The sequence below is a fragment of the Camelus bactrianus genome, chromosome 5 (assembly GCF_048773025.1).
Source record: "Camelus bactrianus isolate YW-2024 breed Bactrian camel chromosome 5, ASM4877302v1, whole genome shotgun sequence".
NCBI classification, from domain to species: Eukaryota; Metazoa; Chordata; class Mammalia; order Artiodactyla; family Camelidae; genus Camelus; species Camelus bactrianus.
Window position 1 is genome coordinate 37811688 of NC_133543.1, and position 14499 is coordinate 37826186.

General features: G+C 37.2%; 1 protein-coding gene across 34 annotated transcripts in view; it reads right to left on the minus strand.

Annotated features, from left to right (window-relative positions):
• NEB (nebulin) overlaps positions 1-14499 on the minus strand; it is a 215969-nt gene that overhangs the window by 86261 nt on the left and 115209 nt on the right. For all 34 annotated transcript variants that reach the window (XM_074363636.1, XM_074363662.1, XM_074363660.1 and 31 more), the window contains exons 90-99: positions 12878-13081; positions 12435-12539; positions 9177-9281; positions 8764-9075; positions 7749-7952; positions 6913-7017; positions 6223-6330; positions 5045-5356; positions 2773-2976; positions 2330-2434 (exon numbers count right to left, since the gene is read on the minus strand). In XM_074363636.1, the coding sequence (XP_074219737.1) occupies positions 2330-2434; positions 2773-2976; positions 5045-5356; positions 6223-6330; positions 6913-7017; positions 7749-7952; positions 8764-9075; positions 9177-9281; positions 12435-12539; positions 12878-13081 (1764 nt within the window). The remainder of the gene's footprint in view (positions 1-2329; positions 2435-2772; positions 2977-5044; positions 5357-6222; positions 6331-6912; positions 7018-7748; positions 7953-8763; positions 9076-9176; positions 9282-12434; positions 12540-12877; positions 13082-14499) is intronic.

Genomic DNA, 14499 nt, shown 5'->3' on the forward strand with positions numbered 1-14499 from the left:
TGTAAGTGTGGACAAGTTTTACATGAATTTTCATTCAAGTTTTTGTATGAATTTTAAGTGGGCCTGTTTTAACATTTGATTTGTTTTTTGTACAAAAGAAAAAAGTGTTCTCCACATTTAAATGCATTATACTGGAGAATATTTAATGCAAACTTGTAATTATATTATTTTAAATTTTTGTCTTTTATTTATTACATATATTGTTATACTTTTTTATATAATACATTTTTGTTTGTTGATGTGGTCAAATATATTTTTCATTTGAACTTAAAAAAATCAGGCTTGAGATCTAACTCTTCACTTACTAACTGTAAGAATGTGGGCAAATTCCTTAATCTTTTTAAGTTTCAACTTTCCCATATGATAAAAATAAAATGACACTATCTTACTCATGGGATTATTATGAAGATTAAACGAGTCAATTTAACATGAATTTGCTTGGTTACCCATAAAATCATATACAGATACCCTGGAAAAGTTTTACTTTCTACATGATGGAAATAATTTAAAATAGTGGACTTTATCAAGATTATATACCGGCAACACCATGTGTAAAGAAATTGTACGTTTAGGTTACCATTCAAATGGGATGTTTGATTTCTTCCAAAATAGAAGCCATTCTCATTAATACCTATATATCTAAATTTAATAACTTCACTTTTGGCATACTTTCAAATACTAATCTTGCTTACATCATGATATCAATGGTAGGGTTCTGGTATTTCCAGCTGAGAAATTTATCATGTAAAAGAGAGCACATGAGACTTTTCAGGACTCTCTTGCCAAAGATGCCTATGGATCGGAAGGAAGAGGCTAAGGATGCTGCAATGAAGAGCTGGCTGGTCTCCATCCAGTCACGGGGCAATAAGAGCGCATTGCACCATATACTGATTCTGGTCCAAAAAAATGTATCAGTGCCCTAAAATACTGTTTTCTTCTCAACTCTTGGAAAAAATGAGCTCCCAAGTGGCTCATTACAATAGAGTTGATGGTGTGGTTTGGTACACAAATGAGGAATCTTTGCTTGGCAGGTTCTTTCTCGTCTAAAGATTTATTATTTTTGAAAGATGCAGAGTTCCAAGTCATGGTGAACTGCACTAAGGTAGCATCCTTCCCCGAAGGTCATACTTATTCTACATACAGACAAAATCTCTGTGATCCATGAAGGTGGTACCTTTCTTGAATTTCTTAAACTGTGTAGCTAGCCACATAACTAAATTCTCTTATTTTATCTAATAGACTTTAAGTTGCTTCTCTTCCTTTTCCCAGGAATATAACGATTTATTCTGCATATAATGATAAATACTGGAAAGAAAAAGGCAAAATTATCTGTTATTCATACTCTTACATAATTATTTTGGCTTGAATAAGAAGCTTCTGTTAAATAATGGTAATGTTAGTGGGCATCGCTGTTTTGTTCCTGACTTGAATGAGAAGCTTACTTACCGAGGATGAGCCTAGCCTTTGATTTGAGATTTACTTTTAGTCCTGTCAAGAAAATATTAATTTATCCTTATTTTGCTAATATTTTATTTTTAAAAATAAGGATGAATATTGAATTTGGTCACATATCTTTTCAAATCTAATAAAATGAGCATATGACTTTTCTCTTTTGTTCTATTACATTATTAAGTTTCTAAATAGGGAACCCTCTTGACATTCCTGGATGAACCCTAGTTGTTTGCATCATACATTCACGTACTACCATAATGCTGCATTTAAGATTCCCCCATTATTATTGGCCTACAGTTTTCATTTGTGGAACTATCTTCAACACGTTTTGGTAACTGTGACAGCTTTCCTTCTTTCACTGGGCTCTGTGGTAGCTTATTTCTTCAAGTTTGGAGAGAACTCCCCTATAAAATCATCTGGGTGACCCTGACATTGGAAAGGGAGAAGGAGAGTCTTTAATAACCCTCTTAATTTCTTGCAATATGTTTTTATTCGTTTTCTGGAGTCAATTTTAGTAATTTATAATTTCCTTAAAAATCCCCTATATATCTGGGTTAATTAATTCATACAAAATTTTGCAACGAATTCCCCTAATTATTTTGTGTTTGTCCGAATCTGTCAGTTCCCCTTCTTGTTTGTGTGTCTCCTCATTCCTCGTTCATCTTTCTTGTCCTTACTCCCTTCTCTCTTTTGTCATGTTGATGTTCCCTCACCAGTGACTCAGAGCCTAGGATCTGCCCCCCTCCTCACTCCTGGTCAAGGGCTCTTCCTTACCCACTCAATCTTCTCTCCCAAGGCTATGAAGCATTCCCTAGTGATATCTTCGTACCAAATGGGTGATTCTCCAAGCAAAAAGGAAGTCTGTTGCGGTACTTACATTGCTCACATGAAGAGCATTGGCTCTAGCGAGATTGATTTCTGGAGTATCTGGCATTATGTGGATTGAAGTTTTATCCTTGTCCCAAAGTTCTCTGTACTTTGGCTATGGAAAGAACCAATAATAACACAATTACAAATTGCCTGTGGCAATGCACAGCTCTCAACTTTCCTGATCCAGAATCTTTTCATATTAAGGTAAAAATTTCCAGAATTTTTCATGTAAGTTACTCAAATTTGATATGAAATCTGTATTAATACCTTTTATTACTACTTTGAGTTTTTGTTTAAAGTTAACAAACAATAACAGAACAACCCTGCCAATATTACTTACTAAAACCTTTGCTATCATCAATATTATTATCTTACAAAGAAATTACCAGCTTATTTATCATTTCTTTATAACACTAACTTAATTTTACATAGAAGAAAAATGTGACTCACAATACTAATATTTTCAGCATTTGACTTAGCAAGGACAACATCAGGTGTATCAACGATGCTCGTGTACTTGAGTTTCACCACAGGTGTCCGATAGACGCTGTCTAGTAGGATCTTCTGGGCATTTTTGACTCTCAATACTTCAGGAGACCCTTCGGGCATCCAGCCGATGCCACGCAACCATTCCAAGTCAGCCTTGTAGATGGCCTGGGAAGGAAAACAAAGTTAGGTAGAGGTAGGGTTTTTTTAAATTGTGGTAAAGTAAGGAAGCAGTTTTTCATGTTACACTTTATCCTCCACAAACAATAATAAAACTGAGCATAGGCCTGACGCACACAGTTCCTCATATGTACAGCCATGTCTTGTTCTGCTCTGTTTTCTGTGGCAGGGTGGAGGGGGTCTATGATGGGGTCTTGATGCACATTCTAGAAAGCAGAGTGATGCAGAAGGAGTGCTCTGCTTAGGGGATGCGTGGAAGAGTTCTGAATATTTGGTAATCCTCACACTAGCTAATGTGGACTTTTAAAGCAATAATAATAGGCTCTCCAGGAAGCTATCCACACAGCAACCAGAACGATCTTTATAAAATTCACCACTCAGATCTGAAGTCACAACATCCCCCCATCCTATGGCTTCCCAGTGATCTTACGGTAAAGATCAAAATCTTAACATAGATTAGAAGGTGATGATGGTCCAGCATCAGCCCCTACATACTCTTCCAGCTTCCTCCTACACCTGCCTTCCTTTAACCTGTGCATCCTGCCCACGCTGGTCTTTCAGTTTGTGGTTTGCACACAACCTGCTTTGCATATGTTGGTCATTCTGCAGGAATGCCCCCTGTGTCCTCCTCCAGAACCAACTCCTACTCTCCCTTACATCCCTAAATCAGATTTCTCCGTATAAGCTTTCCCCACCTCACTTTCTCAGTCATCCCATTTTTTTTTTTTTTTTTTTACTGATATTCTCTAGTATTACTAGAGATATACTGATCTGTTTCTTTGTTATCAATGTGAAATTCCTAAAGTCAGGAACTGTGTTGTGTTTCTTCTTTATTCACCATTGTACCTTCAGTGCTTAGCACAATCCCTGGCACATGGTGTGTTCCATATTTTTAAAGGGATAATTAAGATAATTTTTAAAGGGATAATCAATCCCTAGCTCCACAATTTTGATCTCAATCGGGTTTTCTTTTTCTAAGACAGCACTTCACTCCGAATCGGGATTAGCATTTTCTTGTCTATCTAGACCTGTTTTCTCAGATATAGGCAAGTGGTTAACTAGATAAAATTATTCTATCTGAAACACCATTATTAATTTCATTTAAAAAGCTGTAGTGTCCTTCAGAAGTGGTACTTTAATAACTGTTTAACAGGCTACAAATATCAAACTAAAAAGGGAGTAAGAGGAGTAAAAATGTAGGAAATTTCTACATTAATGATGAATGTTGTTGGTTTTAGTGTGTAAAGTATGATGGAGACCCAAAATTCAGAAGAAGGAATTCTTAAAGAGGATTACATACAGGTTTTGAAGTCCCCTTCCTCATTCTTTGAGAGCTTGATTGATATGCATTCCTCAATAAACTAATGTGGTTCAGGTCAATGAAGAGACTGCATTTTTCTAGAAACTGGCCTAAATCCACCAGTTGGCAGCTCATTTCAAATGTTGGATATACTTTTCTATAACAAACTCATTCATTATTAGAAAGCATCTCTTGAAGCTTAAGGGAACCAAGTTCAGATAATTAAAAGAAAGTATTAATTGTATACAAGAAACAAATATCCTGATGGAACTCATCATTTCCAAAAGACTGAATGGGCAGAAAACACGAGCAAATCTAAAAATACTTTAGGTAAATGAATGAAACATCAAGTTGTGAAGAATCTCAAGTTTAAGGGAAACAAGTGAGTTTGGAGTATGCTGCTAGCCTCTGAAATTCATTTCAAGCAAGACAGCCCCTGTCATTCTTCAACTGAAGAACCAAGAAAATGCTTATGTTTAATAAACCACAAACAGTGCACCCATTAACAAATCTAAGAAAAATTCTGGTAGCACCACTAATAATGAAAATGCAAACTTTCTGAATAAGCCTAGAAGTAAGGTACGCGATGAGTACACTTGGTAACCAACACTAAAGGGAAGTGCTCTTGCAGAGAGAGTTGCATTTTCCCGAGCACCAGAGGGAGTGAGGGGCAAAGCTGTGGAAGACTTTCTTTCTGAGCAAGAGCTCACCCCTCGGGCACGTCCGTTGATACTTCCTGCATGAGCAACAACTTACATCACTCTGCAGGTCATAGGCTTTCCTGGCTTGGATCACATCATTCTGGTCAGGAAAGCAAGACCAGTGGTGTAGGTAATGCCGATAGTCCACGTCGCTTGCTAATGCCTGGCCCTCTTTGGCAGCATTGATGGACACCATGTCGACTGGGATGGTGATCTTGGCCTTGTGGTCATTGTACGCCTTTTTGTACAGCCTGTCATTCTGCATCTTCATCACATTGGCCGCAAAGACCAGTTTAGGGTCTTCCTTGGCAGTGCGACATCCAATATAATGACCTTTCTGTTTCTCGTAGGTGGTTTTGTATAGATACTGGTGGATGTGAACAGAAGAAAGAAGAGTTGTTCTCCAAACTCACTTTTCTAGACAGTCTACTCAAATAGCCTCAGTTTCCTTACCTAAAAGTTACCCTTATGGGGGCACTGTTTTTCTTTAAATTCACATTATAACTTTATACTTCTTGATACACTGGCTTGTCTTCTGAGTCTATATGCATGAAGACATTGTGAAGACCTCAAAGATGAGAACTGTGCTTCTAAATTATCCCCCAATACAGGCATATCCACTATTTCCCAAACTTCAGTCACTGTTTGCTGTTCTCACGTGTTTTGCCACAAAGTACCACCTGTACTTTATACTTTACTTTGTCAATGTGATTCTTTGTTTAAGTAAATATATTTTAAAGTGTGTAAGCTTATTTAAAATTTTTTATTTTAAAATTTATAGTTCTATTTAAGTGGGGAAAAAATCAATATTTCTCTAGCACATATTAAAATGAATATAACTATTTTTAAAAATGTTTCTTCATGGACTGCATAAAATTATCACAGGAAGCAGCTATGCAGGCAGCACTTTAAGAAACAATAGAATTCTTTGCACCCACTAAATCTCTGTAAGTGCTTATAAATTAACTTATATTGAGAAGAGACTGAAAAGAAAATCAAAATCTGTGCTTAATCATATAAACAGCAGAACCAAGCAGAGAAGTAGGAAGGTCCTCAAATTGCTGTGAAAGTTGTTCTTGAATTTTGGATTGTAAAGCAAGACACGAATAACGGTGACCTTCATTCTACTTAATTAAAATTCTTGGGGAATTAAGTTAGAGATTAGTACAGTATCAACTCTCTGTGTGTCTATGAGTTAATGTTTGTTAAGGAGGAGCAAGGAGGCACTCTCACATCACTGGCAATGTCCCTGGAAGCCTTGGCATGCTTGAACCCAATGGCATCTGCTTTCAGGTCATAACCAGTCATCTTGACGTCTTCCCAAGCTTTCTGATACTGCTTCTGCAAATGGAGATTGCAATGCCACAGTCAATCTGAAGAGGGAGCTACTGAGTCAGCATTACTGGTAAGTTCAAGAATACATGGCAACAGTTATACTGAAAATCAATCTCTCCTTAAGATTTGTAAAATGGCTTGGTTTTGTATCGAACATAGTTCCAGTAGATTTTTAATGACATTTAGTCAAGTTCTCTTTCAATATCTTTTTTTTTTTTAAAGAAAGGAATTTAAAAGACAGTAAAGCACATGAAAATGAGAAAAATTACATATATTGTTTGGCTTTTAAAAGGAAAAATCAATGATGGGCCACTAAAAAGAGAACTAAATATTAATATACATGCATTTTCACCATTACTACACATGGTTTTCACCAGTGCATTTTTCCGTCCAATAAAGACGAGGACACACGTTTCTACAGTATAAACACACACTCAGGTGTGCTTGTGCACACACACATGGCACTTATCACTGAAGACCAGAAATGAAAGGAAAGTTAGGGAAATGCCTTTTGCTAACTGCTCTCTGCAGCTCGCAGACGGGAGGCAGAGAACGCCTTGTGGAGCGAGGGGCGGGGCGGCGTCTTACGTTGCTGATCTGCACTGCGTTGATTTTGGACTGCAGCATCAGCGGGGTGTCAGCTGGCACGTTCACGTTAGCCTTCTCCTTTTCCCAGGCGTCACGATACAATGGCTGGTAAAAATGAAAAACAGAGGGTGATTAATGAGTAAAGAAGTAAATTAATGAGTAAATACCATATGAAGAAACTTATAGGTACAATGAAAGGTTCTCTTTGGATGTGCTCAGATGTATATGTGATCGCATTTGTTTTCATCTGTGTTTCTATTTAGAAGGTGTCAAAAGTGACTTCAAGAAGAATATATTCATGTGTGATGAAGTATAAACGTAAAACGCACCAGAAACATGGTAGTAAACGGATCCTCTTCTATTTACTCACATATAATTACCTGACAGGTAAGCCTGCATTGTAGGTAACTATGATGATCCACATTGCTAACCAAGTCTTGGCTTTCTCGGTCCACATAATTATCATAACGTCTAAAATGAGCACTTTTAAAAGCGCCCCTGCACTTTTCCACTTATTTCATGATCGAGTAGCAATAAAAATATGGCAGTTTTGTGATCATGGCATTAACTGGTGGATCTGTGTTATAGGCAAGGTCTCAAAATGTGTTCAAAATGGGTATCAGAGTCTGAAACATGGAGATGCCTACCATACTTTGACCAAAGGGTTATCTAGGCAAATGAAATGTGGATACTATTCATTGATTGGCTATATGAAATTCTGTCTGGGTACATGCACATTCAAGATTCTAATCCTGGTATTAGCAGTTTAAGGTTCACAGTTAGAATCTCTACTGAGACCTCTACAACTTGTCTGAACATCTCATGAACTGACTTACCTCACTGATCTGCACAGAGTTGATCTTTGCCAGGACGACTTCAGGGGTATCAACAATGCTGGTGTGTTTGAGGGCCTCAGGCCTTGTGCGATACAACCTTTCATTCAGGAGATTCTGAGCATTCTTTACTCTCATCACTTCCACGGAACCCTCCGGCAACCATCCAATACCCTTCAGCCATTCCAGGTCTGATTTGTACACGTTCTACAAGAAGGAGAGGACCACAGAGCGCAGAAGAGTTAAATTCACCTACGAGAGCATGATGCCAGCAAACCACACACTGCCTCTACTCAGATCATCTGGGCGGTCAACCCCATGAAACTCAAGGATCAACGTTAAACGGTAATATTTGGGCAGTACATTCCTGGCACATGTCTCTGGGAGAAGTTCACAGTATCCTATGGGAATTGGAGATGGGCTGACAAGTGGCACTTTTGGGATGACAGAAAGCAATGACACACAATTTTGTTTTCATGCAAGTTTGAGCTTCTGTGCTCACTACTTGAAATATGCCTTTTGTACACCATGGAAAATAATATCTGCAGGAATTTGGGAGAAAAATGTCCTTAGATGCATGTGTAATGAGAAAAATACATACCTATATCTATAGACAACTTTCCTCTTTCTCCCTCTAAATGTATTATAAAAATATACATACAGTTTCCTCTATGTGTCAGATAAACTTGAGATCCAGTATTTCCTTATGCTAATACCTATTTCTGACATTAAGATATCTTATCATGCAAATGTTAATGGATCAGGACAACAACTGGGATTGAAATTTTCTACCTAATTACATAGAATAAGAGAGTGATTTTCTTCTTGATAAATAAGGCCTTGCCACATAAGAAGGAATCCCCTATAAAATGGAAAGTGTTCAGAAAAACTCCACAGAAATCTACAGAATATGTTAGATTCTATTAAGATTACTGTTTAAATTACATCCCGAGGGAATACACTGCAGGGAAACACACAGACACACATCTCCCCCGGAGTCTGGAGGCAGGATACGCACATCGCTCTGCAGTTCGTAGGCTTTCTTTGCCTGGATCACATCATTCTGATCTGGCAGACACGTCCACTGGTGCAGGTAATTGCGATAATCAATGTCGCTGACCAGATCCTGGCTTTGTTTAGAATGCGTGATGGAAAGCATGTCCGCAGGGCTCTGGAACTTAGACTTCCACTTGGCCCAGTGCAGCCGGTACTCTCTTTCATTCTGGATCTTGCCAGCTATGAGCGCCCAGCGGATCTTGTTGTCATCCCTGGCTGTGAGGGTACCCACGTAGTGTCCCTTCTGCTTCTCGTGGTCAAGCTTGTACTTATACTGGAGATGGAAAAACAAAGTAGATGGATCACACAGCAAACTCCTGATGCACCTAGGGCGTTTGCTTAAAAAACTGGGGTGTTAAACAAGGCCACACTTACGTCACTGGCAATCTCCCTGGAGGCCTTGGCAGCCTGGATGGGGATGGCATCCAGCCGCACATCGCAGCTCATCTTCATCTCATCCCAACCTTTGCGGTAAATTTTCTGAACAGGAGGAAAAACAAAGTTATCGTTCCAGATTCAAATTTACCAGTAACTCCAAGGGTTCAAGTTGAATTAATACCAGAAGGGTGCAGTTTGAAGTCCCAGAACCAGTTAAAGAAAAAAGAATAGTTGAAAGAATCATTCTGTACCGTTGTCCTGGAATATAAAATAATGTCTGGAATCCAAAGATCTGCACTTGATAAGAGTTCTTTTTTTTTCTTTAATTTGAATCATAACTTCCATGTAGACGTTCACGGTTTACGTAAAAAGGTTTACCTACTTCTTGTATTGTTGTGCTAGTAGCATTGGTATACATTTAAGTTCAGATGTTAATGGCCTATTATTGCATTTCTTTAATTCAATAATTGTATTTAATGTTTTAACTCAATTCAATTTTATAGTCTTCAGAATTATAAACTTTTTACATTTGTGGGTTTTTTTTCTCCCTATATGGTTTCTTAGATCTTCTAATACGATTGATAATGCATACTGTTTGGGAATCTTAGGTCTTCTTACTGACACACCATTGGATGTAATGGCCATTTTCTAAGTATAACACTTTTTCCTTTGTAAAGAGAAGTTAATTAAAGTAGAGACTGTTTTACGGATAACTTTCTAAATATACGTTCAAATTTTAGTGGATACATTCTATATTAACAACATCAGAAAGACTCAGACATAACAGCAATTTAAACATATAACTCAAAAATCATACCTATCACTATGGGAGCTTGAACAGCGCAGAAAGGAGAAGTGAGTTTCAATTATTGATAGTTTCATGGCCTTTGCATTTGAAAAATGGGTGCTCAGGTAAATTTTGTCCTTGTAAGTGTGGACAAGTTTTACATGAATTTTCATTCAAGTTTTTGTATGAATTTTAAGTGGGCCTGTTTTAACATTTGATTTGTTTTTTGTACAAAAGAAAAAAGTGTTCTCCACATTTAAATGCATTATACTGGAGAATATTTAATGCAAACTTGTAATTATATTATTTTAAATTTTTGTCTTTTATTTATTACATATATTGTTATACTTTTTTATATAATACATTTTTGTTTGTTGATGTGGTCAAATATATTTTTCATTTGAACTTAAAAAAATCAGGCTTGAGATCTAACTCTTCACTTACTAACTGTAAGAATGTGGGCAAATTCCTTAATCTTTTTAAGTTTCAACTTTCCCATATGATAAAAATAAAATGACACTATCTTACTCATGGGATTATTATGAAGATTAAACGAGTCAATTTAACATGAATTTGCTTGGTTACCCATAAAATCATATACAGATACCCTGGAAAAGTTTTACTTTCTACATGATGGAAATAATTTAAAATAGTGGACTTTATCAAGATTATATACCGGCAACACCATGTGTAAAGAAATTGTACGTTTAGGTTACCATTCAAATGGGATGTTTGATTTCTTCCAAAATAGAAGCCATTCTCATTAATACCTATATATCTAAATTTAATAACTTCACTTTTGGCATACTTTCAAATACTAATCTTGCTTACATCATGATATCAATGGTAGGGTTCTGGTATTTCCAGCTGAGAAATTTATCATGTAAAAGAGAGCACATGAGACTTTTCAGGACTCTCTTGCCAAAGATGCCTATGGATCGGAAGGAAGAGGCTAAGGATGCTGCAATGAAGAGCTGGCTGGTCTCCATCCAGTCACGGGGCAATAAGAGCGCATTGCACCATATACTGATTCTGGTCCAAAAAAATGTATCAGTGCCCTAAAATACTGTTTTCTTCTCAACTCTTGGAAAAAATGAGCTCCCAAGTGGCTCATTACAATAGAGTTGATGGTGTGGTTTGGCACACAAATGAGGAATCTTTGCTTGGCAGGTTCTTTCTCGTCTAAAGATTTATTATTTTTGAAAGATGCAGAGTTCCAAGTCATGGTGAACTGCACTAAGGTAGCATCCTTCCCCGAAGGTCATACTTATTCTACATACAGACAAAATCTCTGTGATCCATGAAGGTGGTACCTTTCTTGAATTTCTTAAACTGTGTAGCTAGCCACATAACTAAATTCTCTTATTTTATCTAATAGACTTTAAGTTGCTTCTCTTCCTTTTCCCAGGAATATAACGATTTATTCTGCATATAATGATAAATACTGGAAAGAAAAAGGCAAAATTATCTGTTATTCATACTCTTACATAATTATTTTGGCTTGAATAAGAAGCTTCTGTTAAATAATGGTAATGTTAGTGGGCATCGCTGTTTTGTTCCTGACTTGAATGAGAAGCTTACTTACCGAGGATGAGCCTAGCCTTTGATTTGAGATTTACTTTTAGTCCTGTCAAGAAAATATTAATTTATCCTTATTTTGCTAATATTTTATTTTTAAAAATAAGGATGAATATTGAATTTGGTCACATATCTTTTCAAATCTAATAAAATGAGCATATGACTTTTCTCTTTTGTTCTATTACATTATTAAGTTTCTAAATAGGGAACCCTCTTGACATTCCTGGATGAACCCTAGTTGTTTGCATCATACATTCACGTACTACCATAATGCTGCATTTAAGATTCCCCCATTATTATTGGCCTACAGTTTTCATTTGTGGAACTATCTTCAACACGTTTTGGTAACTGTGACAGCTTTCCTTCTTTCACTGGGCTCTGTGGTAGCTTATTTCTTCAAGTTTGGAGAGAACTCCCCTATAAAATCATCTGGGTGACCCTGACATTGGAAAGGGAGAAGGAGAGTCTTTAATAACCCTCTTAATTTCTTGCAATATGTTTTTATTCGTTTTCTGGAGTCAATTTTAGTAATTTATAATTTCCTTAAAAATCCCCTATATATCTGGGTTAATTAATTCATACAAAATTTTGCAACGAATTCCCCTAATTATTTTGTGTTTGTCCGAATCTGTCAGTTCCCCTTCTTGTTTGTGTGTCTCCTCATTCCTCGTTCATCTTTCTTGTCCTTACTCCCTTCTCTCTTTTGTCATGTTGATGTTCCCTCACCAGTGACTCAGAGCCTAGGATCTGCCCCCCTCCTCACTCCTGGTCAAGGGCTCTTCCTTACCCACTCAATCTTCTCTCCCAAGGCTATGAAGCATTCCCTAGTGATATCTTCGTACCAAATGGGTGATTCTCCAAGCAAAAAGGAAGTCTGTTGCGGTACTTACATTGCTCACATGAAGAGCATTGGCTCTAGCGAGATTGATTTCTGGAGTATCTGGCATTATGTGGATTGAAGTTTTATCCTTGTCCCAAAGTTCTCTGTACTTTGGCTATGGAAAGAACCAATAATAACACAATTACAAATTGCCTGTGGCAATGCACAGCTCTCAACTTTCCTGATCCAGAATCTTTTCATATTAAGGTAAAAATTTCCAGAATTTTTCATGTAAGTTACTCAAATTTGATATGAAATCTGTATTAATACCTTTTATTACTACTTTGAGTTTTTGTTTAAAGTTAACAAACAATAACAGAACAACCCTGCCAATATTACTTACTAAAACCTTTGCTATCATCAATATTATTATCTTACAAAGAAATTACCAGCTTATTTATCATTTCTTTATAACACTAACTTAATTTTACATAGAAGAAAAATGTGACTCACAATACTAATATTTTCAGCATTTGACTTAGCAAGGACAACATCAGGTGTATCAACGATGCTCGTGTACTTGAGTTTCACCACAGGTGTCCGATAGACGCTGTCTAGTAGGATCTTCTGGGCATTTTTGACTCTCAATACTTCAGGAGACCCTTCGGGCATCCAGCCGATGCCACGCAACCATTCCAAGTCAGCCTTGTAGATGGCCTGGGAAGGAAAACAAAGTTAGGTAGAGGTAGGGTTTTTTTAAATTGTGGTAAAGTAAGGAAGCAGTTTTTCATGTTACACTTTATCCTCCACAAACAATAATAAAACTGAGCATAGGCCTGACGCACACAGTTCCTCATATGTACAGCCATGTCTTGTTCTGCTCTGTTTTCTGTGGCAGGGTGGAGGGGGTCTATGATGGGGTCTTGATGCACATTCTAGAAAGCAGAGTGATGCAGAAGGAGTGCTCTGCTTAGGGGATGCGTGGAAGAGTTCTGAATATTTGGTAATCCTCACACTAGCTAATGTGGACTTTTAAAGCAATAATAATAGGCTCTCCAGGAAGCTATCCACACAGCAACCAGAACGATCTTTATAAAATTCACCACTCAGATCTGAAGTCACAACATCCCCCCATCCTATGGCTTCCCAGTGATCTTACGGTAAAGATCAAAATCTTAACATAGATTAGAAGGTGATGATGGTCCAGCATCAGCCCCTACATACTCTTCCAGCTTCCTCCTACACCTGCCTTCCTTTAACCTGTGCATCCTGCCCACGCTGGTCTTTCAGTTTGTGGTTTGCACACAACCTGCTTTGCATATGTTGGTCATTCTGCAGGAATGCCCCCTGTGTCCTCCTCCAGAACCAACTCCTACTCTCCCTTACATCCCTAAATCAGATTTCTCCGTATAAGCTTTCCCCACCTCACTTTCTCAGTCATCCCATTTTTTTTTTTTTTTTTACTGATATTCTCTAGTATTACTAGAGATATACTGATCTGTTTCTTTGTTATCAATGTGAAATTCCTAAAGTCAGGAACTGTGTTGTGTTTCTTCTTTATTCACCATTGTACCTTCAGTGCTTAGCACAATCCCTGGCACATGGTGTGTTCCATATTTTTAAAGGGATAATTAAGATAATTTTTAAAGGGATAATCAATCCCTAGCTCCACAATTTTGATCTCAATCGGGTTTTCTTTTTCTAAGACAGCACTTCACTCCGAATCGGGATTAGCATTTTCTTGTCTATCTAGACCTGTTTTCTCAGATATAGGCAAGTGGTTAACTAGATAAAATTATTCTATCTGAAACACCATTATTAATTTCATTTAAAAAGCTGTAGTGTCCTTCAGAAGTGGTACTTTAATAACTGTTTAACAGGCTACAAATATCAAACTAAAAAGGGAGTAAGAGGAGTAAAAATGTAGGAAATTTCTACATTAATGATGAATGTTGTTGGTTTTAGTGTGTAAAGTATGATGGAGACCCAAAATTCAGAAGAAGGAATTCTTAAAGAGGATTACATACAGGTTTTGAAGTCCCCTTCCTCATTCTTTGAGAGCTTGATTGATATGCATTCCTCAATAAACTAATGTGGTTCAGGTCAATGAAGAGACTGCATTTTTCTAGAAACTG